General features: G+C 44.2%; 3 protein-coding genes across 3 annotated transcripts; 2 read left to right on the forward strand and 1 right to left on the reverse strand.

Moving 5' to 3' along the window:
* Positions 1-217: 217 nt before the first annotated feature.
* On the forward strand, positions 218-12,710 carry LOC121602043 (the record flags this gene model as incomplete). Its single annotated transcript, XM_041930815.1, has 5 exons — positions 218-350; positions 8,760-8,898; positions 9,157-9,226; positions 11,807-11,917; positions 12,640-12,710. Coding segments are annotated over 5 exons (524 nt in total), but the record flags the coding sequence as incomplete, so codon positions are not given.
* A 995-nt stretch (positions 12,711-13,705) lies between these two features.
* On the forward strand, positions 13,706-14,360 carry LOC121602042 (pheromone-binding protein-related protein 6-like). The gene is made up of 2 exons (XM_041930814.1): positions 13,706-14,139; positions 14,235-14,360. The coding sequence occupies exons 1-2, from the start codon at positions 13,732-13,734 to the stop codon at positions 14,250-14,252; spliced, it is 426 nt and encodes a 141-aa protein (XP_041786748.1). The 5' UTR covers positions 13,706-13,731; the 3' UTR covers positions 14,253-14,360.
* Positions 14,361-16,021: 1,661 nt separating this feature from the next.
* Positions 16,022-22,793, reverse strand: LOC121602041 (pheromone-binding protein-related protein 6-like). The gene is made up of 3 exons (XM_041930813.1): positions 22,751-22,793; positions 16,189-16,655; positions 16,022-16,106 (listed from the first exon to the last, which is right to left on the reverse strand). The coding sequence occupies exons 1-3, from the start codon at positions 22,791-22,793 to the stop codon at positions 16,089-16,091; spliced, it is 528 nt and encodes a 175-aa protein (XP_041786747.1). The 3' UTR covers positions 16,022-16,088.
* Between the last annotated feature and the right edge of the window lie 1,992 nt (positions 22,794-24,785).

Consider the following 24,785-nt stretch of genomic DNA (forward strand, 5'->3'; position numbering starts at 1 on the left):
ATTTGCTTCTGCTTCTGCGGACCTCTTTCGGCGCCGATTTAAAGTTTAACTATTTATTGATTTTCGATGATCAAAAAGCAAATGCTGCTAGCTACAACACCATCGCTCCAGTGAAGTTATTGACTATACGATGTTATGCGTGTAGGGATTTTTGTGTTACAGTGTGTAAATTATTAATCAAACTTCGGTTTTGTGTTTCGTTTTTACCCTTTTGCAGTGTCTACAGTGACGGTCGAGGCAGTTCTCGGGCGAACGGCGACCTTGCCGTGTGACATCGAACCGGAGGAGCTGAACGATCGGGTGTACATGGTGCTGTGGTTTCGGGAAAGCGCAGGCAAACCTTTGTACAGGTAAGATGTACTGTTTTATTTCACTTATTGCACACCAAAACTAAGATTAATAATGGAGCTCTATAACTTCATTCAAGCCGGTCTCGTAGTACAGTCGTCAACTCGTACGACTTATCAACATGCCCGTCATGGGTTCAAGCCCCAAATGGACCGTGCCGCCATACGTAGGACTGACTATCCTGCTATGGGGGGAATCAATAAGTCACTGAAAGCCAAACCCACAAGTAGTGTGGTACAGGCAGGCCTTGACCGGCAACGGTTGTTGAGCCAAAAAAAAAAAAGAAGAAATATAACTTCATTATAACAAAATAATAAAGTAAATAAGAAATCATCATTTTTATATTAATGACAGTTAGTTTCAACCTATGAGTAATCAATTCTTCTAACTACTGGTCGAACTACGAATCGAACTGGTGAACACTGTTTTTCACGAGTAGAATGGTTTTTTGGTTTAATGGAACAATGACAGAGCTATTTTCAGTTTTTGAATATTGGATGCAATTGGTATCTATGACATGGCTACGATGGCATGGTATGCAAAGGGAATTTGTACCTTGTAAAACGCATTGATTAATCGCATTTGAACTTATTCATAAATATTTTACAGTTCTCAATTTGAAGAAAAAGTAGTTGCTCTTGATGATTGAAGGTGTTGAAATTGTGTGAATAATCAGATCGCTCTCTGACACACATTAACATGTTGGTTTACAAACCCAGATCAAATGGTACGACATCGTCAATAAGAAAGTAAAGGTGTTTAACCATAGTGTCGTTAGAAATATAATATTTATTTATCTGTTATTTAGACTTATAGACTGTGTATATGCCTAAATTGCACATAAAGATTTGGAAATGTTTGTTTTATATGATATTTCCAGCGAAATTTTAAAGATAAGTGACAGAAAATGTATTAAAAATTCCATTCTAACAAAAATACACATTATATACCTGGGTAAAATCGAAAAAGATCCGGTAAAAATACAACAATAATTACCGGATAAAAAGGTACCCCACGATACAACACTTTTCCACGATCTACCCCACGATACAACACTTTTCAAGGATTAAGGTTGTGACCCATTTTTATCCACTGATTACATGCACGAGCTCACTGTTTGAAGAACTCCGCAACATGAAGTGCACGATGATACCACAAATACATATAAACTTGTGTGGCTTTAATGGAAAAAAGCCAACAATCCAGTTCTACAATCAATTAAAAATGATGGCTGTAAAGTGATGATGGTAACACATCATACCATCAATCGGTTGCCACTTTAAGGTTTGTCAATCGTATCCAGGCTATACTTTAGCAAACATATGTTAACGCTGTCATTTTGCTGCCAAACTCTATAAAAATGCGCTTTTGCATATGAACTTCCAGATCAAATATTTTTATTATCTACAACTGACACTCACTGGTGAAAAACAAATGCTTGAACAAATATAATCCGCTAAGCAGTACACCCCGGTTGCACAAATTATACTGCCAGATGTGCAACGCTAGCCCCATTTGCCACGATTATCTCGAACACAGTTTGATAATCATCTCAACAGCGACAGCATCATAAGCCCTACGCTACTGAAAAACGCTACTCCGGTTCGTTAAATCACAGCTGCCCGAGTTTTGTATCGCACCCAGCGTCAACCAGTGTTTGGTTGCAGCCATACGAAAGCCCGCTGATTTACTCCTTCCATCTGCCTGTACATGCGGAATATCATTCGCAAGCGGCATCGGTAATACAATACGGCACAAACGCAAAACCCCAGCTGATCCGAAGCTCAACAGTGCTGGGTTGCTGGGAAAATAATTACTAACACTCTATCCGGCTGCTCACGTTTCCAGTTGCTCACTCCGTGTGCCGTGGTGGTACTATTTTTGGAAAATCCTTTCGCACTAGAAACGGCGAACAGAAAACACGATTGGCAGTAGTACACACAAACACACACACACAGATCGGTGGTGGAGTGCGTTGCAGAAAATCACACCTTCCATACTGCCAGCCGCGGTAATCCTTGCGTCAATCAATCACCGCCGCACCGTGGCCATCGCAAGGGTGCTGCACGCACACACTTGGCCGAACTTCATATTCATGATCCCATCACGCGATGAGATTTACTCCGATTGCGACTAGCTGAAGCCCACTCCAGTTCGCCGGCTACAAATGACATCAGCCCACACACCGATCCGTTGACGGGTTCGCTCGCGTCCAAATGCGCTTCTGGCCTAATTTCGACTCACAAACCGCAATTCCAACACGGGGAGACGGTAGGGCGGGATCCACGAATCGACCAAATTAATCCACGATTCGAGACAAATCCCACGATTCCCGGCAGTGGCCAGATGGTGCAGCACCAGGCCACCATTTGGATGCTGTTGTTGTTGAAGGTTTTTGATTGGATGTTTCGTGTACGGTGGTGCATAATTTGTAAAGTGCAATTCTGCTCGACAGTAATTACACTACACCCAACACCGGTGTGCCGGAAATGAATTACTTTTTAACACAAATCCCCAGACCAATTCGCAACTCAACATCAGCATACTAATGAACGTTTCATATTTCCAAAATTTGTACAAAAAGGTGGCGCTTTTCTGGATAGAGTAAACGTATACTTTGCAACACAATAATGATTGTACGCCACCGTAAAGCTAGCAGATTTATGATCCCGATGTGGAATTATTAGTTCATGCGCTCATATTTTTCGCTATCCCGCAAACGTTTGCCCTCAGCAAACAAATGACATTTTGTGCCGGTAAAAATTTATCCAAATCGATAAAACCCTTGCTCGTGTTCGGCATGCAGCAAGCACCTTTTGCCGTTTGCCTTCTTCTAACCGATCTCGCAAGTTGGTCGTTTTATCTTACGCTTTACCCCACGTTTCACCAACGCTGCGCAATACCCAACCATCCCCTGGGACCCAGCGAGACCCGGCGTGCCCGAAATGTTAAGAATTTCCGGAAATTTATGTCTATTGACAAACTTGAGCGCACAGAACCGTACCCGCACCCGCACCGTACAACCAATATTGAAAGGGTTTGTATGTGTGTGTGTGTGTTTTTTGCTCTAGATCCTTTTTGCTTTTCTCTATTTGCTATCGTCCTCCGCTTTGCCCCTTGCGCGAAACCGTACCGACATGGTCACGTAACCGGTAACCGGGGAACCCGGCGAGGGATTTTGCGCTACCCGCCAACACCGAAACAAGACACTTTAACCTCTTCCATCTTCCGATCGGGGCAGTAAAAGCATTTCCGTTTTCGGCTGCCTCTCTTACACCACCACCACCACCCTGCCGATGGTATCCGTTGGGTTCACGGATTTCCGATGCGCGGTGGAAAAGGAAATCGAAAATGTTCACGCCAACGGCTGGTATCTTGCTGGCGGGCAACGAGTTACGTCTTCTCGTCCCGGGCGAATGGTTTATTTCCATTAGAAGAGTACGGGCCGTTTCTATTCCGGCTGCAGTTTTGAGATGATTTGATAAATATTATGACTCAAAAGCTTCTTGTGCTAGCAAAGAAGCGTTTTTGTTGATTGATTGTTTGATCCTGCTGAGCTAACGTGTTGGATGTGTGGAATTCTTTAGTAGTCCTACAACAGGAAAACAATTCTTAGCCCACTTTAGGAGTTCGATTGCTATTCGTAGGAAAAGTGCTACACATTGATAAATTCTTTCCGTAATACACAACCCTAACTAACGAGCTAGAGTGCATGATAAGCAATTATTGTACGATGACACTCCATTATCATTTCCAACTACCGGTATGCTTCGCACACCATTCGATGGTCACATGGTTCCCGCTCCCTAAGAAACCATTCCCCAAGATTTCCAACTCCTGCAACTCTACATGCATGATTTATAGGAGGGGCGTTTTCTTACGCAACGGATCATTTATGGCGATTTTTAAGGGCACAATCTTCCCCCCAGCATCCCAATACCAGTGCCTTCTTCCTTGACCCTATCCAAGTGATGACATAACCTCCGGAAGGGGCACACTGCAAAGGATTATTGATATTATATTGTCAATTTGGAATATAAATAGCAACATTTATCCCTAATCCCATGTCTGCCGCCCCGATTGGGAAGATCAAATTGCACCAGCACAACCCGCTCGGACCGGTAAGGTGATACCACTCCCATACCACCTTCCAGGGCAGAAGCGATGCGAAACGAGATGCGAGTAGTAAACAACAATGTCGGTTGCTCAAGAGCAGATAAAAGGGGGAACCCGTTTTGGGCCGAACAGAAGTGGGATAACCTCTCGAAAGACAAGGGCAGAAAACTGGCACGCCAAAAGCTTTCAGTTTTCCGCTCGGCCGATGTGAGGTTTCCCCCTATTCCCTACGGGTTTGGTGGACGACTTACACGTCCGTACCTGCACGTGCTAGAAATCTGTCCCGAGCAACTCCGACCAACCGCAGCCCCCTCCACCTCCTCCAGCTATCGCTGTGCAACTTTCAAGTGCGATAAATTTTGCTCACACGCACTCACTCACTGATAAACAGCCGGCCTATCGAACGGGTCCGATCGTGGGTTTTTTCGGGATCGCCCTACGGCTAGGCAGCTCTTCTTGAGTTTTTCACCCGAACAACTCGGTCGGCAAAATGTTGGGTAAGATGCCAGTAGTAGCACTCTTCACGTCACACACGCTTTCTTTTGTGGTGTGATGCGTGATGATAAGGATGGTACGAAAATACAAAAACATGCCAACGTAAAGGTTTTCGAACCATCTTTGCCCCCGAACATCTTTGCAATTTGGCTGATTTTTACTCAATCATTGCATAAAGATCCAACCTTTTTTCCTTGTCCAGACCCTCTCGTTCTCTTCTTCTCTTTATGTTTCCCTTTCGCCCTCCTTCCATTCCTTCTGGACCATTATCGGATTTCCCGTTGCCCGCCCTTCATCCACCTGCTTTTAATTTCCTTAATTTGCGTTAACAATGATCCAAAATCAAGGCCCACCCTACCAACGGGGCACTCCCCAACCGAGAAGGCTGCAGTGTTTCAGCTGAGCTTGCTGGGTTGGCTTTTTCCTCCTAAAAGTTTCTTTCAATTTGTAGCCCTTTCTCTCCAATTTTGCTTTCCCGCTCTCTGCTCTTCGCTTACCGCTTTCATCTGGAATCGGCTTTCGCTTTTCATCATTCCGAGCGGATGGCACCACCTTAAAGACGCTTCCTATTCCCTTCTTCAACATCAAACCAGTTCAAACCATCGTACAAGCGCAACCATGGTGTACCGTTCCCAATACATGACAGCCGCTCCATCTATAGAGAGACAGAGGGAGGAAGAGAGAGAGACGAGCAAAAGGAGCAACACGAAAATCTTATAAAAGGTGCTTCTTCATAGACAGTGGAAGCCCACCTTCCAGGAGGTTGGTAAGGTTCTTCACTGTACCGCTCCTTTCGTACGCTTTTGCTCACCCATCTGTGGCTCTGGCTGGTGGCTCAAATTCGGCGGGCCCGAATAACGCCGGCGAGCGTAGCGAAGCCCCAACCCACCCTTCCGTTTCGCTTCCTGCAAACGGCCGGCCAAAACGTTTGATGGCAAATGGAATGAGCGGAAATTGGATGGGTTTTGTTGGAAACGTTTTGCGCTGGCTGATTTTGTTTCCCCCACTGTTCCTCGGTGTTTGGTGGTGTCTTTTTTTGTTTTGTTCCGCTTTTCTTTGCCAACGAATAAAGTGTTCCTTCTTTTCGCTTTTCGCAAAGGAACGGTCACGCTGGGAAGAAACCGTTCGGCTTGGTTTTCACATTTTGTTTTTTTTTTTTTCGTACAAAAATACCCCCTTCCGAACAAAACGCACTACAAAAGTGGGCAGTTAATAATGAACCTCGAAAGCCTCGGTTGTTCAGTCCTTATTAAGGAGTGGCGAGTCGGTTTCGGGATGCGAATGAACTGATTTTTTCGGTTTTTTTTTGTTCTCGCTGCGAACGCACAAACGTTCGTCCACACACAATCCTCTAGGTGTCTGTAAAAGGATGCCGCACTTGATAGCCAAGGAAAGCGGTACCGAAACCATCATCACCACCACCCCTACTCGCCGACGGAAGTGTAGGGATGAAGGGAAGAAAAAGGCACGAAAATGGCGGTGTAGAAAAATCCGATCCAATGGATTGACGCAATCAGCGAATGGGCTGCTTTAAGCGTACTGATTGAAGGACACTTGTAAGCCATTTACCTTTTTTTTGCCGCGCATAGGATGGCTTAAGACGATGAGCTCAGCGAAGAGAGAGAGAGAGAGAGAGAGAGAGAGAGAGAGAGAGGGAACATCCCCGCCAGATGAGGCAAATGAGAACTGTCGCCTAAACGGTTCCCGTTACGCTTCGAGCACTTTGGGTAAATGATGATCCTTTGAAATCGAGGTAATTTGTAATGGAACGGAACGGGTAATATTGTGGCTGATTACTGAATTTGCTTACGACTGTTGGGAAGCCGAGCGTGAGCTGTTACTAAAGTTTTGTCAGAGTTTTTATTTACGCGTTGAGAAAAGCACGCAGGAAACATCAAGCGGAGCAACCAACTATTCAGTATAGACATGGGTGGGCCATTTTGTATTAGAATTTCAATGAAAATTGCTTCAAAAATCATTTCATTGAGGGATTCCTTGGAACATGTCATACGTTTAATCCTTTCCCAAAAATAATAGTAACAATAATGTGGACACCTAAATTTCCAAACCCTCCAAACATGCAACCGAAACACGCACGATGACACCGAGAGCAGGTGAAAGATTTACGCACAATTGGCAAAGGTCTGCCGCGCATCGAAATGTCGAAAGGCTCTTCCCATCTGCGGAGATTTTCCCTCCCAGCGGTACCTTTGTGAAGTGGGATTATAGCCACCTGCGTCACCGCAACCTACCGAACCCGCTGGTCAGCCAGCGTGTTACCGGCCGGCATAGGAAATGTCATTTTCCAAACGCGCACAGCCCACCAAAAACGAAAAATCTGCTCTGATTGCAGAAACCGGCTGCACGGCAACAAAAAGACAAATGAGGGCCAAAAGGTGTCGTGAAATTTATTTTAATATCCTTGTCATCCTTGTGGCTCCACTTCCGGCGGGAAATTGGCTGGCTGCTTTCTGATCCTCCTTACTTTTTCCTTCTCACCCCGGGACGGCACAATCTAGCCCAAACACCGTACACACCCATGCACCCAAAGATGGACCGTTCGTATGGACGTGTACCGAAGGTTAGCTTTTGGGTCAGCGCAAAAATCCACCCTACAAAATCCGAATCCATCTTGCGTCCGTGCGAAATCTAGGCATAATGTAGCGACGAAGGCGAAAAGTGTGGACGGACGTTCGCCCAGGAGTGAGCGATAAGGGGATCGGGGATGTTTTGGGGGTCCCCGGGTGATGTACCCTTCGGACCGTTGTTTCGACCGACACAATCTCCGGTAATCCGCTGCAAAGCATAAACAATCTGGCGACAAATGGTGAAAGGTGTTTATCTTCACCTACCACGCGTTATACAGCACTCGGAATGAGGTGAAGGAGGATCTGGGGGGTAGTAGAAGATCCTCCCTTGGTACGGTGATGGAACAGGGAGAGGGGTAGACAGCCTGACATTAATGCGGTTTCGCTTCATCGCTTCAATGTCATCGTGTTCGCGTTTCCCTTTTGCCCCATCCCAATTCAGGGACGATGGTTGCGCGATGGTTTAGGGAAACAAAGCTGTTTGTTTGTGTCTTTGGCGGTCGCTGTTGACACTCACGTCTCGCGTTTGGATTTGCGCCTTTTCCTCCTGCACCTTTCCGCACACAAACACAAACAAAGAAGGTTGCAATGGCAAAGGGGAGCTGTGCACGAGACCGCACCTCAGAAGCTAATTATAACGCACCACCACGAGGCCTTCGCGCGAACCGTACCATTTCCGGTTGGTGTTAGGGAGTAGGAGGGGAGGACATTGAAGATGGAGAATGAGCCTGAGAAGGTAAAGCCGAGACCCCCCCCCCCCTGCCCGTTACCACGAAACCGATGATAATTAAAACTTTTTCAACATTATCGCTCCGCTGGGAACAAGTCTTCGTGGGAAATCGGGCATCGCAGTTGAGCGCGGCTCGGCCTTGTCATATTCGAACCTGGCTGCGTACGCACATCGTCTATTGTTTGTCCTTGGTGAAGTGGTGGCTGAAAAACAAGAAACACGCGTACGTAGCAAGCGTAAACCCAAGCTACGTTTTAGCTCTCCTGAGCCCAACGCCTACAGATTCCTGCGAGTGCCTGGTATACCACTCAAACTCACGCATACAAACGCACGCCTCTGGAGACACATGGTCTAGGAAAGGGAGGGCACAGGTGGAAGTTTATGAAAATTTTAATTAACCAAACTTTTTTTCTCTCTCTCTTTCTATCTCCATCTCTTTCTCTCTTTTTGTGCAACCATTTCCTGATGCTGGCCAAACACAGCTACGACGTTCGGGGGAGACAATTCTCCAAGGCCCTGTACTGGTCGGAAACGAGCGCCTTCGGACCGAGGGCGTACTTTGTGACGATCTCGAAACCGGCCGCCCTCAGCGTGGACAACATCCAGCTCGATGACGAAGGGGTAAGTGAATACAGTTGTTTTTTTTTCGTTTGTTTTGCTTTCTTTCTTTGCTTTCCTCCATTTTCGGTACGGAGTGTTCCGTTGCACAAATCCCCAAAGCTCGTACCAAGTTCCTAATCCTCGGTGGGGAGATTTCAGGCGCTGCGTTGCTCTGTACCTAAACTTTCAACTTTGTGTGTTTGCTTCCGTTTACTAATAGTGTTTTCTTCCTCTTTTTCTCTTACTCTGTTAACCTTTTTACGTGGTGCCGTTTCGCAGGTGTACCGGTGCCGGGTGGATTTCCAGAACTCGCCCACAAGAAATCATCGCATCAACCTAACCGTAACCGGTAAGTTTTCGACCCACCACTCAGCTAATCCGTTCCCTCCCAAAAAAAAAGGACCACAACACCAAGAAAAAAAAGCAACAAACTTTGTGCAGGTGTATGTGGGTACACACCGTTGCCAATTAATTTCATACGAATATAAAATGTTAAAAAGCTATAAAAATGCAAATTCAGCATCAAGCGCCTGGGAGATGCAGTACTTGATATTCTTTGTAGCTCGGCAAACAGCCATGAACTATTTATGATTACAAATGCGACGCCTCCGCTTCGTGTTAGTATTACCGTGTCCGTTGTGAAGTCAACACAGAAAAAAACCTGTGCCTCAAACGAAACCGAGTAAATTGCACCGCTCTGCTATGCGGCGGAGACTAACACAACTTTGTTAGTTTTTGTTTTTTGGTGGACAAACTTTTCCAATTGAGAAAATTGTCCATGCTCGAGAAAACAGTTCGTACATTATGCTTATTCCAGACAGACACTGCCAACCATTACACCAAATGCGTCCCCGTGAGAAGCTACGCTTTTGTCAAAATGGTTCTATTGGCCGAACAGGTACTTGTGTGTGTGTGTGAACGTGTCTGTAAAAACATAAGCTTAAGAGAGCAAATGATGTGGTGGGGTGTAGATTTTACGTGGGGAAGTATTTTTAACACAAAGTTTTTCGTATTCAAAAAGGAGGAGCGAATAAAAGGGAAGCAAACACCCCTCACTTGCTTACCCGTAGTGCTGGTCGAAAATGGTTGAGATTGCTATTTTTGTACACAGCCCTTTTGGTTTTGTTTTGGGTCCTTCTTCCACGGTGCATGTACCTCGTCCAACCAATCAACATCATAATGTTAGCCCGTTTGCATAATTTACAGGCGCTCTTTGCATAAGCAGAATAAAGCCCCATTTTTTCACGTTGCATTACGGGGCGATTGTATGTGACCGTGGAAGCCTCTTTCTTTTAATCAAACAGCGAAACATTATCCCAATCCCTCTGTTCAAGTGGCATCGTGCACAAAAAAAGGGGGCACTTTTTTATCCCCTCTCCCCGGTCATGTGCCTATTTGCACATCCATTCGAACGATTAAACGAAAGCGTAAAATACAGCCCATCCGGCGTGTAACAAGCGCTCCAACCAGCGCCCGCCGGGTTAGGGGTAGCATTCCCGGTTTGCCCACTTTGCTGCAAGTGCCCCGTAATGGAATTCAAACAATTTCCTGCACGACACTTTAAACGTTCTGCTCCCGCTCCCCCGGTCGCGAAAACAAACTCCGACCGCGCGCGCGCGCGCGCTTGTCAAACGCGCAAATCGAGCCAAGTTTAATTCACTTCTGCCCAGACAATGATGCAGAGTAAACAGGAAATGAATGTTTACATTCGATCTGATAAACGAAACGTTCCGGCCGGGCAGGAAGTTGGAATGGTTCGGAGCGAATGCAGCCCCCGGAACGCGCCACGAAAAGGTCAGTTTGTTTTGGTGGATGAACTTTTTACAAAAAGTCGCTGTAAGAGGAAGAGTTACTTATATTTATTGGAGCTCCCGGTCCTTTCGCCCGACTGTACACAGCAAACATCCAATTACAGTGCTAAGGCAGGGCGGTTCTAATGGTACGTTTATATCGCACATTGGTACAGGTGGTTCTTCTGTTGGCAATCTTAGCTTCAGAGGTTTATTTTTGAACATCCTTTTCTGTTACTTTCCCAAAACAAACTCATGCCCAACATTGATTTTAAGAGGTAAAAGAAGAATAAAATTCGAACTCTTTATTCTTGATTGAAATCTACATTATTTTGGCTATTGAAAACAAATTGTTTGTTGTCAAATGCTTTAAGAAGAGAGTCAAAGTATATTCTAAATTTATAATTATTTGAATATAGAACGAACTACATGGATTCTACAGCAGAACCATAATGAAGTTAAATTCCTGATCGTATATTATGCTCCTGGTTATAGACTACAAATTATTGTAATAAACAATCAATATCTTCCGTCATCTGACAGGCCAGGCTTCTATTGTTCAGCTCATTGACTCAATTCGACTCTCGCGCACTGCTACGCGAAGCAGTTCCATAACCTGCGCATTGGAAGTGGACGCATCCAATGTAGCTTATATTTATTCCTGGTTATCGTTTCGATTGCTATCCATGTATTGAAACTAAGCTTTATCTTATTGACGCTACCTTTTTTACGCTTGAAATGTATGACCAAAACTTTTTAAGTTTACGCCTTGTGTGACTTGGGCATTACAAAATTCGGTTTTGTGCTCAAATCATATGACTTCATAATCATAAGTACTTAAGGTAGGCTTGATCGATTAAAAATCCCAATTGATTGTCAATTTTGCTAAGATCTCTAGCTCGGTCGCATTTTCAAACGCAATCAATTTCCATCCCACTCCCGACCAACATCCGGCTAATAAAGCCAAACGAAAACGAAAATCCTTCGAAACCGCCTCCAGATGATTGATTGGCCGAAATGCGTCACGCAACCACACGACACCGGTGTGCGTTGTGTGTCCTTTGCGGTACAGCATATCTGCTCCCATACCCAACCCATCAGTAAGACATCCACTAATTTCGTGTGTCTATCTCTTTCAGTGCCACCGCATCAGATACTCGTGTACGACGCGTCCGGGCTGGACGTGACCGGTGCCATCGGGCCGCTGCAGGAGGACGACAACCTGGTGCTTACCTGTGAGGTCCGCGGAGGTAAGTGAACGGTCAACGCAACGAACCACTAGCTCCAGAGACAAGCTCGGTGATGAGCCTGCTACACGCAGCCATTCGAGACTTCAGCTCGTAATTGATTGATTTCCGATGAAAAGTTTGTACCGGTCCCGCCAAATGCCAGACGTGCCACGCCGCCATCGGCACTGTACGCCCAGGAAGAGGGAAGACCCTGATCCAACCACTGAAAGCACTATACTTTCAATTTTAATCACCAATACGGCACGTGCTTTGTGTGTGCGTTTGTACATGTCCATTTCGGTGCCTCCATTATTCATCGGTCGAATACATTGGTCAATATAACTCACTGCACGGTTCAATGTTTCGTTCGGCTGACTATTCTTCTCACTACATGGCACAGTCGTACATGGCTGACTAGCTTTCCTACATGCAAAGCCATTAAAGTGAGGCAATCGCAGCTAACTTCGGTGCGGTTGGTATGGATCCAGCGACTTCACATGAGTTCGCCGCAAAAATTTTGCCATCTGCCGTAAGCCGTACGGATACTCCAGCCCACAATAACAGTACCATCCCGCTCCGATTTGGTATGCCAATTCTTGCAATTTCGTATGCCTATGATTCGACGAAAATGGCTAAATGAATATTCGATGTGCTCAACGTTGATGATCCCGCTTGCCATGAACCTTGGTCAGAGCTTGCGAATTTGTTAGACTTCCCCATCCCTTACCGAAACCAACATCAAGGCCTGTTCGGTGCCTCTGGCTCAACACTGCCGATCACTTGGGCTAATTTTACGGCACAAGTAGATGGCTAACTTTATTGCGCTTCACCAGCGTGCAGGCGAGCTGCATTGAATTCCCACCCGCAGAAGCTCCCTTATCGAACGCACATAGTCGCACGATCATAAATTGAGGTTAGGACAGATTTCTTTCTGGAACAATGTTTGCTCGTTTCATAACCGTTTGCCAACAAATGTACCCTTCCTTCGCGCTCGTTTGCCTGCCCTATCTTTGCCAAAAACCGCTCGGAGGGCATCAACCAGTAACTTTGCACCGAAAACTACTGTGCAATTAATTGAGAAAAGGGGTCAGTTTGCGATGAAATTGAGTTCGCAATGATTTACTGCCCAGCGTTGTTGGCCCTTGTCGGCGACTTTTGCGCTTTACGTTCTGGTGTATGTGTATATATTTACTGTGTACGTGTGAGTGTGTATAGGAAAGCTCTAAAATACATATCTCACATCATTTGAGCACTGGAGGGGAAAAGGTGAACATTATTGGAAAGTTTGCTCACTTCGATGGAGAAAGTTATGTCTCTATTGGGGAAGCAGATACGAAAGAAAGTTGCTAAGAAGTGCAATTTCTAAAGTGAAGCATACTTTGTAACATTGTAATAACTACAAACCTTTCGAAATTATTTGGAAGAAAAATAGTAACAAACATGCTTGTCTACTGTTGTCAGAAACACTTTTTTAATGAGTAACTCTACAACCGCAGTATGTACCAGAAGAGAAACATTTAACCGAATAGAAACAGTACTCTGTTAGTTGTTAATCTGTGAAAAACAAAAGAGAGCGAAAATGTGCTGACTCCGTGAAGCAAAGTCAATAATTAAAAATAATCAATATGTTTCCAATGCGTCACTGGTTAATTGCACTGACGCCATCCAATATTTTCTAACCCATCAATCATCCACCTTTCCGCTTTGCTGCACTCAATCTAACATTCTATAATTAATTCGTAAAGTTCATTTCATGACAGTGGCGCTGTGGCTGGACATAAGCTTTATCTCTCAGTTGTAACTAGGCATCTCAACTGGTGAGATTAAAGCATAACATGTTAACTATTGTTGTAGCTACATCCATCTGCCTGATGGCAACTGTTAGTGCAAACGTTCCAAATTCTCTGTCGCCCGAGCTACTGCAGCAAATGGGGCAATTTCGTTCCGAGTGTCTGCGCGAAACCGGAACCACCGACGAGCAAATTGAACAATTCAATAGCCCACAATCGGTGCAGGCCTCGCACGAGCTGCAATGCTACATGTACTGTATGTTTCGCCTGCACAACGTCACCCGTCCGAACGGCGAGCTCGATCTGATCGACGTTTACCACGCCATACCGAAGCAGTTCAACTCGATCGCGCTGAAAGTGCTCGCCAAATGCAACAAATCGACCGGGCCGATTGCAGATGCGTGCGAACGTGCCTATTCACATCATCGATGCTGGAAGGAAACGGAACCGGAAGTTAGTGATCGTAATTATTACAAGGGCAAAGGGCAGCTTCGACTACCAGTTGCGGTTTGTTTAATGTTTTGAATTTTTCATCCTCTGTTCTATAGCACTATCACCTATTTTGATGCCGATTCTCGCCAAACAACTAACTGGAAACACACACACACATGATTGCAACTGCTTCGGAAGCAAGAGTTGTCGAAAACTTTTAAGGAGTGCACTGTTCTATACCCTTACCGGGTGCAATTTTCTGTGCATCTCGAATTTGGTCGTACCGTGCGGAAGTTTGCCGCGTCCTGAAATAAGCTATACCGGGGCAGGACAGGTCGGTGTAATGTCCAAGCGAGGGCCGCTTCAAACTCTTAATTGACAAAGTATCGTGATAAAATGTAGACCAAATTAGTGCTCGCACTGGAGTGGGCTTGGTTTCACTCAACTAAGCAGCGTTGAATGCAGAGCAAAGGATTGAACTTTCTGTAGTTGAACTTTCTGGTTCGTATTTGGAAAAGTTTATGTATAGTTATCTGTGTTTCATGTTGTTGCCCTGCGGTTTTAATGCAGTTTGTCTGCTACCATCGTTTTTCAGCTTGTCGTTACTGTGTCTATTCCAGCTAAAATCGAAATTCCAATTACCTTTATAAGTAATGTTATTAAAAACTGAACTATGACAAAATAAACAACAGAAACAAACAGCTAAATAACATCGAGTTTAAGCAGTCTTATTTTATGTGTTAATTCATCAACAAATATCAACCAATTGTACAACCATTTTGAAACAAACCTTAAAAATATGTTGGTGTCTCACTTTATACTGCATTAAGAGATATTGTCCAATATCGATTTCAACTCCAATTGTCCAGTTAAAGCTGTTCTTAAATGATTAACCCTTGTTTTAAATTCAGCCTATTTTGCCATCATTCATATGAATGATACTACACTTTTCCACCTTGCGTTCCTTCACAAAAACACAGCATAAACACCACACTTCACAAGCAGTGCCATTGAAGACAGGAAGATGCTTCGGTGCTTCACATTGACTCTTGCTTAGCGTGAAAAGTGTACAGCACGTGAACGTTAAAAATAAATCATAAAGTACTCTTCAAATCGGTTCATTTTTTGTTTTGTTGCTTCAAGTTATCGTTTCTAACATATCGCCTCGAATGCTTGAAACGATTAAAGCTTCAAGCTGCTTCAATTAAACAGACAGCGTTCCATATTCAGCTGCACCACGCCATAAACCCACACCGTCTCACCACACGGGAACCAGACACGTTGCAGTACATCAACCGTGTACCTTGGAAGACATTTCCGCAAAAGAAAAAGTTTGTTGACTGGAAAATGGAAATTTCCATGCACAAGAGAGGCATTAGCAGCGACACGCTAACAGTAAGCTGCAAAACAGCCGGTTCACCGAAGAGCGCTGCTTGCATGCCGCTCGTCTGTCGCCAAACACACCTCCCCCTTGACAAAATCCACCTAGAATATGCTCCGTACCTGTGCCTGGCGCTAGACGAAGTTCTTTGTGTCTGAGCGAAAGTTGCGAACGGTTGCACAATTGATTTACAAACAAACAACCCGGGTGCAACTTCGAAACGAAGTACAAACGTTCTTTCTTTGTCCTAACAACCGCCAACACCACCAACACGGCTGCAAAGAACTAAACGGTTGTGCTTACTGTTTATTCAAGAATCAATCATAAAAACGGTCACGTTTAACTTGTACTTCCATTCTGCGTACCCTCCCGGGACGTTGTACATTGATTGATTGATTGCTGTACGATGTGGCGCATTCGTGACCATCCATCCTCAGATCACAGAGTCACGCACACACACTTGCGTTTTGTGTGCCGATGTATAATGGTCAGCAGGCAGGCATACAGCAGGCAACAGCGTGTGTCTTAATGTAGCTAGATACTTACTTAATGGGTCAACACAACGAACCCGGTTGACTTTTGTCCCTTCTCACACCAGATAGTAGTGCTGCAAAAAGAGGTAGCAAAAGTGTCGCCATTAAAAATGCCCCTTCAATCCTCGCACACACGTTCCCCGGACGCTTTCCTACCACAGGGTCCGATGTTTTCCAGCACTTGTGAAACCAGAACGCCCGTTCGCACACATCCTTGCCCTTGGGCCGAGTACACCTCACACCCATTCGCAGTGCAATGTCTTCAAACTCTACCGGCACATGTTCGAGCAGCTTGCCCATGTGCAGCTCACCGCGATCATCGGTCACGTTCGTCACTCGGAACATACAGTCCATGTAGCACTTGAGCGCACGATTATCGTCGAACGGATCGGCGTCGCTGAATCGCTTGATCGCCTCCGGGCTAACACCCGTCTCCTCCAGGCACAGCTTGCCCAGTGGTCGCAGAAAGGCAAGAGTCTCTGGCGGAGGATATTGTCCGTCCCGGCGCGGCGCTGGCCGTTGGGTGGTGATGGTGCTACAATCTGCCCCATCCAAGCACTGCGTCACTAACAGCAGCAGCAGCAGCAACAGTGGGGAATCTTGAACCAACATATCTGTGCCCTCTGTGCGAGCCGACAAAACGGTCGATGACCAGCCCCACGTGCGGATGGTTTTATATTGTTCGTTTTAATTGCCGCCTTACGGTTAAAATAGCTTTGCCATCACTTCCGGCGGGCTGGAACAGCGTAACAGCTACGTTCGCGAGCGCGCCACCCGCATCGCCCCACAACTGCATCCGGTGTCGGAGTTAAGTAAACATCTAAGACGAGTAACCTTTCCTGTCAACGAGGTCAAACTTGAAGCGTGTTGCAGCGATCAGTGTAGCCGATTTTATATCGACTGTTGCATATCAACTCCACCTATCACACACCCACATATCACATCTTGATGGGTCGTAGTATCAAGCTGCACTTGACTGGGTAAAGTTTCTCTCCTCTGCAAACGTCGACTGCATAAGACGCTAATGATTGGCACGCTTAGGACTTTGAGTTGACTCTTGGAAAACAAAACGCTCCCAAAGCTCCGGGAAACGGGGTTGCGCAAAGATAAATGGCGCTCTACACAAGCTGTGGCAGGGGCATCGCATGGTGGCGCTCTCGGAAGAAAGCGGCGGCCCGTGCCATCATTAACCTCACACTCCCCGCGAATTCACCCGACCCGCCCCGCTTACGCCAAAACGCATAATAAAGTGCGGCAAAGGCGCAAAAATCCGTTGGCCTCCAAAGGGACAGGCAAAAACACGGCTACCAAATTCAACAAATCGGGAAATCTTTCTCAAGACCTAAGGTTCATTTCCGACCAACCTTCCTCAACATCCAGCCCCCGTCCTCCTACGCTGCCACCGTGGGCTCCAGAAAACCTCCGACCGACCACAAGAAACCCGGTGCCCCGGAAATAGGCTCCCCAAAGTCAACGCAAACCGGCGGAAGATCCCGCGCAAGATGATAAAGTAAACAGTGTGCGGCTCGATTTTCATAACGAACTTTATGAAGTCAAGTTTCGTCGGCAAACGACCTCTTTCATCTTCGTCATCATCGTGCGGCATTTATTTCTGGCGACGCGAGAAAAGGGTTAGCCCAAGCGGGTGGGCGAGTGTGCACAACTTAGCGAGCAAGAGTTTAAAGACTTGCAGACAACGGTGCAAGATGCAAGATGGGGAGATGAACGTGAGCATGATCGTTGGATACAAAGCGCGCCTCACCCATACACACACACACACCCATGCGAACGCGCAAAATGCTGCTCCGGCATGCTTTATCTTTATGACGATGCTGCCCGGGCAACAAGGGTTGCAGAAATTTAATGTTAATTTTTGCCGTCACAAGTTTCGCGGGCGCTCGCGGAAGGAACAGGACGCGTTTGTTTTCCGCTAGGCGTAGAGTGAAACAGAGAAGAAAAAAAAACAATGACAGAGATTGTGCTGCCAACATGCTTGATTTTCTGCCAACTTCTTGTTTGCCCGTTTCGGGCGGATCGCTTTGCGCATAAAAATTAAACGATACCCTCAGTGTGATAGCTTACGGTCGTGGAATGGTTGGCGTGCTTTTTTACGCTTTATTTTCTCTTTTTTTTGCAATTTCACTCGGAGCAGAGTTGACTCGATTGGCGGGTGTATTAAAATTATCACCTGTGCCGTACCGAAAAAGGGCAAGTTTTTATTGGTGTTTATATTGAAGCATTCAGCGGGATTTAATTTTCATCGAAATGGTTAACCACGAAATGTGATTCACGCTCGTCGCTTATTCGATATTGGACTTTTTCATTAAGCAAAGTGAAAAGTAATGGAGAATATTTTTTCAAGTTCCTATTATTTCTACAGTTGAGTCATTTTTGGGACTACATTCATTTACATTCATTTTTTCAAAATGATTCTTTACTTATTTATATATAAATTTCATGCGTAAAGACTCCAAACTATCGAAAATCTATGGTACAAGTCAATTGGACACTTACGGTCAGTTTAAATTGTTCAAGCTTCTGAATTTCTCTATAACTTTGTCAGTATTTTTTTTATCATTTTGAATTTATGCGAATTAAAAAAAATTATTGAAAATAAATTTTACTAAGTTTGAATAGTTCTCAATACAAAATATTTTGCAGAAAAAATGCATGCTTTGTGCGATTTTGCAAAGAAAATACTAACAGTTTGATTTGAATAACAAATATACGAAATCGTAAATGTCTTGAACTAGATATTTTATATAATTTTTTGTTGGTTTATTGTTTATAATATAGTTAGTTAGTGTATACTGTTCTTTCGTCGTACATATTTAAGAATCAAAACTGTGTTGTTTTAGAACTAAACTTTTCAGACTATTTTAAATTACATGATTGTCCAAATATTAGTATTCAGGTCGTGAGGTTAGCTAGACCGTGAGGCAATGAATTATGCTACAAATACTCACTAATACTTACAGACGCACAAAAAAATGAAAATGGTTATGATGAATCGAAAGAACTAGATCCTGTCCAGCGTGCGGACTCATATCGAAATTGCATGGACTAATCCTGAGGGAAATAGACTAAAAACTCATAATTTCAGTTGTTTTGTGTGTCATTAAAGGAATTTACTGTAGGTTAGAGAGCATATCACTATAACTAAATGATGGAAATGCATTTAAAAGTTTTAATGTACAATATCGAGTGTAATAGTTATAACAAAAAAGGTAAAACTTATCCATTATTTTATTCCTAACGCTAGTTAGTATCCCTCTGAAAAAAAGCAAAACAATCTGCAACAAATACATCACAAACATACTGCAATTGTGTAATGGGTACTTCCATTTCGTGCAAATTATGTTTCCATTTTCATATGTGTGTGTACACGTGCCATTCCACATCATCGCAGCACGATACTAATAAAGGCGAAAAGGCAGTAAAATGATGCGGTTTCTGCAAAACCCGTTCGCACCTTGCTAAACCGGACAGAGCGTTTGCTTGGCGCTTCGCGCAAACCCAAACCCCGTAGCATATGACACATGACGGACCAGAGCGGACACATTCATTAGAGTGAAAATTTAATTATGTTGTCCTTTAATTGTATAATTTGTATTAATGTATGTAAATAGCGTTTTCTCCGGTTATTCCACGCTCCCTCTACAACCGTACCTGTTTTGGCCGCCGCCGCTTGGGCACTAATTTTTCTTTCACTTTAAACTAACGAGCGGCACCGTCCGTACTAAGCGGCCACCATTGCCGACCTTTACGCGCCATTTTTTTTTTTTTGCAACATCATTTTTACTGCGTGCGTCACACATTGCAAGCAACCGCTCTCACACACGTACATACATATACATATATGGTGCAGTATAAGCAGCATGGTCACTCGCCGTAACGAACCGGCTGACCGCACTGCCCATGTGTCGCCCGTGTGGGGGGGCTTTTAGTGGAAAAAAACCCTTTTCACGGGCAGAGTTTAATTGGCTGCCGCCATATTCGTGTTTCGTAATAAAATCTGATTTATTTTAGTTTCCTTCCCGCCTTCACCATTTTGGCCGACCTGCGGTGCTAGTGACCACGGTGCTAGCTAAATCTGCACCGCAGTCCATTCTCGCCCATCTTGCCACACAAACACACTAACGTTAAGTCGTGGCAAGAGTGCAGCCTTAAAAATATCACCGAGTCGCTTCTGCCATACTTTCCTATTACTTCCGGTTGGGGCGGTGGAAGGGTTGTGACTAAATTTATAAAACGACTAACACTAAAGCATCGTTGCAGAGCGAGTAAATGCGAGAGAGAGAGAGAGATAAAGAGAGAGAGAGAGAGAGAGAGAGAGAGAGAGAGAGAGAGAAAGAGAACGTAATGGAAAAAAGTGAGAGAGCAAACCTGTGACATGGTACCCGAAGTACAATTTTCCACCCGATTCCGTACGCCAAACGGACAATGAGCAGTGTGGTAATACGTTTGCTTCCTTTTTTTGTTTCCTTCGCAACGTTCCCATCGGCATCGGAAGGGTTGCAGTGTAACAGTCATGTAAATTTAAAACACGTATCTGATTTTCGTCCTTCGACGGTGAGCGTGTTGCACCGGGCAACTAAAGCCCCCGCTGGCTCGTTGGCTGGTATGGAACCGACTTACGTAATCCAACCCGGTCTCGCGTGACCCGCTACACGACGATGCATTGGTTTGGGGTGGCGTGCGCTTCCCTCGTCCGCTGTTTGCTATCTTCTTTGCACTTTCTCTCGCCCGCTATAGAGAATATTGGGGTAAAACTGGAACAACAGCACCCGTGCCTCTTAATGAAACTTTCCGCACGCTGCAATGGTTTTCGCGCTGGGAACGCTGCCAGTCAGGTGGAAATACACCTTCAGCTACTCGAAAACAACAATTCACATTCGATTTTGTACGCCAAACTGAATATGCTCTGGTGCTGTTGACTGTGTGCTGCCTGCATATTTTTGGTGCACGTCTTTTATGATATATTTGCTGTGCTGATTGCAAAACATGGGCACTTGCAATGGGTTGAGTTATGGTAAAAGCATGAAAATGAAAGTTATAATGCTACTTTCATCAAAAAAATATCCACAAAACGAAGTGTAGGTTTGCACAAATTGTGATTTTAACACATGATAAAGTTTTGTACATATTGTGATGTAAATCAGTTCGACAGATGTTTACATTATGATGCATTAATGTAAATGTATGTGGAGCACCAGCTTCAATAAAATCTTTAATAACTGCTTTTTAAAAAATCCGTTACAATTACAAACAACTAAAATGAAAAGTTTGAACTATTTATGACGCCGAATTTTATTTTTCGTGCTGAGTGCTGGTTGTAATAATCATTTTCCCAAATATGTCAGGAACAACTATTGAGATAAGATTACTCCTACTATAAACATAAGTCAAATACATTATTTTACAATCTCATTTGAGATAAAACTGATGAAATGTTAAACTAAGCAGCTAACTATTTTATACACCTCCAAATGAACGATCGATCATATTTTATTCTTGACTGCCAATTATACAAAAACTTGTGACCAATGCTTATACTTTATTGAATAAACTTTTTTTCCTTGAACCCCATTTCAGTGACCGTGAGCATTAAACCGTATTTCCCTCACCTCTCAATAAACAAATTTTCCATTGCAATTTTCCTATTCATGGATGAAACCGTCAAAAAGCGGAACCAACCACTGGCGTCATAAAAGGTTGGCTATATTTTGTGCCACTCTGCACACATTCTACAGACACACACACACGCACACACATCAGTACATTAGGGGAATATCGAAGCCCGCTGTGTGTTTGGATGGGTATGTGTGAATTTGTATTGTAATAATTTTAATGAAATTTTATGACCTCTCCAATTACCCATCGTACGCGTTCACTTACAACGTTCTTCACTCTCAGTGCCGTAGATGGAAGCCCACGTTCAAACGACATTTCCTAGCAAGGCCAACAGAGGGAATGAGAGAAAACAACATCCACCTCGGAAACGTTGCATAAGCCGCTGCTGGCCAGTGCCAGCGTCCGGGAGTAAGTGCGGCGCAGGAATATCCGCGAGTGGCGAAAAAAAGAGGCCCGAAATAAATTATCGTAATTACCGGTGCTAATACGTCGTAATGCTTTGATACACTTCTTTATATGAGTGCTTGTAACTTTGTTGGTGTGGCTGTATGGCTTTTTATGTGCCCCGATATCTTTGCCGCACCCTGCCCTTCATCCCTCTGTGTGTAGCGTTGCCGTATTCTCGTGTCACGCTAACGCCAGCATCGAGCATAATCTCGTCCGGTTGGAAAACCCGCCATAGATCATCCCGGAAGCTCACACAGGTCTATGTAAATTTGCCCAGCTGCTCCAGACGTCAGCCAAGGGCAGCAGCAGCGAGAGCCTGCATGCACCGCTCCAATGGTCCGGCAACGGGACGGTCCGGCCAAATTAATTCTAACGATCGGGCATTATGTGTGTCCGGTGGAGAAGTTTTGCAACAGTTTTTGCAAGCAACTGTTTCTGCCGTTAGTAACAAATTTTTATTGCCACCCCTATTCTTTACCCCTCCCCCCCCCCCCCCCCTCTTTGGTGGTTCTTTTTTTTTATTCGCAGCTCTTTTTGTGCCCCGGCAGCTCGGTAACGACACACCGATTGCGCCACCGAATGGGCGATGGATAAAGTTTTCCCATTTTTGCTGCCATTTTCGAGCAAGACACTGTGCTTGAAAGACACAAACTGAAATACACACACACACACGCATACATATATAAGCCGGTAGACACAGATGGAGACGAGACCCCGGTCAAGTGACACTCGGGATGTAATTTATTGTACTACGCGCTCGTTATGAAATTATCGTCTTAAAAGCATTGTTTGAGCGCTCATCTTCATCGTTTACCAGGATTGATGAGCTTTCCTACCTGGGAACGGTACCGTTGTCAAAATTGGTGTTTTATATACTTAAATTAGTATACAAGGACGAGGACAGCAAGGACAAGAACTGCTTTGACCATTACAGGTACGTTTTGAATGGCCTCGTCTTTGTTAATCTACGCTGCCCGATTTGATATAAATCTTTTTACAATGCTTTTAGGAAAACCAATAAGGGGGCCTTTTTTGCTTGGCTTTGTTCCCTTTGTTACGAAAAACCACTGTTACAAGAATGCTAAATAGAAATGTATTTCCCTTTGAGTACTTTTTCAAGCTAATAAAACGATTAATTGAAGCTCTTTATATGTTTTAAATTTGGTTTGCTGGCCAGCACGTTGCCTTCAAAAAGCTACAGCCAAAAAGCTGTTTGTTCGTCAACTTCATCATAACAACTCGTTTGATAGTTTGTATTTTTTTTTACTAAACTCACTATATTCAAAACTCAAATGTTCAATCTTTACTACATCAGTCATACTCAATCATTGCATTAATAAACAACCTAATGAAACACATTATAAATATTTAAAACATATTTAAACGGATTCGTATATCGAGTAGAATTGTTATGGTTCAATAATGAGAATTGAATATAATTGATAGAAACATATGACTGTTTCAAGATAAAATAATAAAAACCATTTAAAATCTATTTGATTTCAGAAGTATTATTTTACTTTTTTATCGAAAAGCATTTATAACAAAAGCAACATCTCTACTAAAAAAATTCCGATCACTGTTCTACGAAAAAACAAGCTTTCGTATCTAAAAAACTCAAAAGTCTATTAATGAAAAAGCCACTGTCGAGAGTAGGACGCACTTCTGCTTATAACACGTAAAATCATACACTCGCATCGAGCCATTGCAGAAAAACAAAACTCCAGCTCTTGCGAATTATTCTTTCAATTATCCGACAACAGCTGCACTATCCTTCGAGTATTTGCACACCGAAAAATCGGCTTACTTTGAACGCACACACACACACATCCGCCCGTGCACACACGTCAACAACAAAACCCAGCTGCATGCAGCACCCGGAGAGTGATGCACTTCAAATTTCCCAACGAACCGGTGCGCAATCGGTACAGGCCGGTGGCACGCAATTCACCGAAAACTTGCCCATCGCAAACTTGCATCGCGTGCAAAATGTGTGCACAATAAATTATTTTCCTATGGTCAATAAATTATGCACATGCATTCTATGTACCAATCTCGCTCAAGCACATTTCTCCCGTGCCCGTGCATTCGTGGCAATTTCCCGCAGTTCATAAATGTACGCTTCGCAGCAGGTACACCACAACGCAGTAGAGGCAAAGAAGGGAAGGTGGTCTCTCCGTGATGAATAAATGTGCCTAATAATTCCGACTGCACTGTGTGTACCGTACAATTTGCCTCATTTTGATGTACGTTACAAATCACCGCACGAGACACGTGGGAGAGGATATTTTGTTCCTTGCGCACAATAAATGTGGGAAACGTCATCGCGGGTGAGTGAGCGAGCTTTTTCACAAACACGAGGTCGGCAAAAGTTAATGTTCGGTTTTGGGTCGGTTTTTGTGACCGACAAACTATGCAGCGTTGTGGTGCGGGCCGCGCGCAAATGATTCACAGTTTGTGTTTATTACTCTAAGGAATGTTGGGCAAAAACAGTTTCTGGCAATATTACAACAAGGCTCAATTCAATGTGTTGCAAATTGCGTGCAGCATGTTCGATGATTATTAGGTTATTATTGATCCTACAATAATATAGGTGGTTGCTTCTTCTGACATTTTCATGTAATTATCTTCCAATCTACATGCTACTTATGCACTTTCCACTGTACCGACTG

This window comes from Anopheles merus, unplaced genomic scaffold (assembly GCF_017562075.2).
Source record: "Anopheles merus strain MAF unplaced genomic scaffold, AmerM5.1 LNR4000275, whole genome shotgun sequence".
NCBI lineage: Eukaryota > Metazoa > Arthropoda > Insecta > Diptera > Culicidae > Anopheles > Anopheles merus.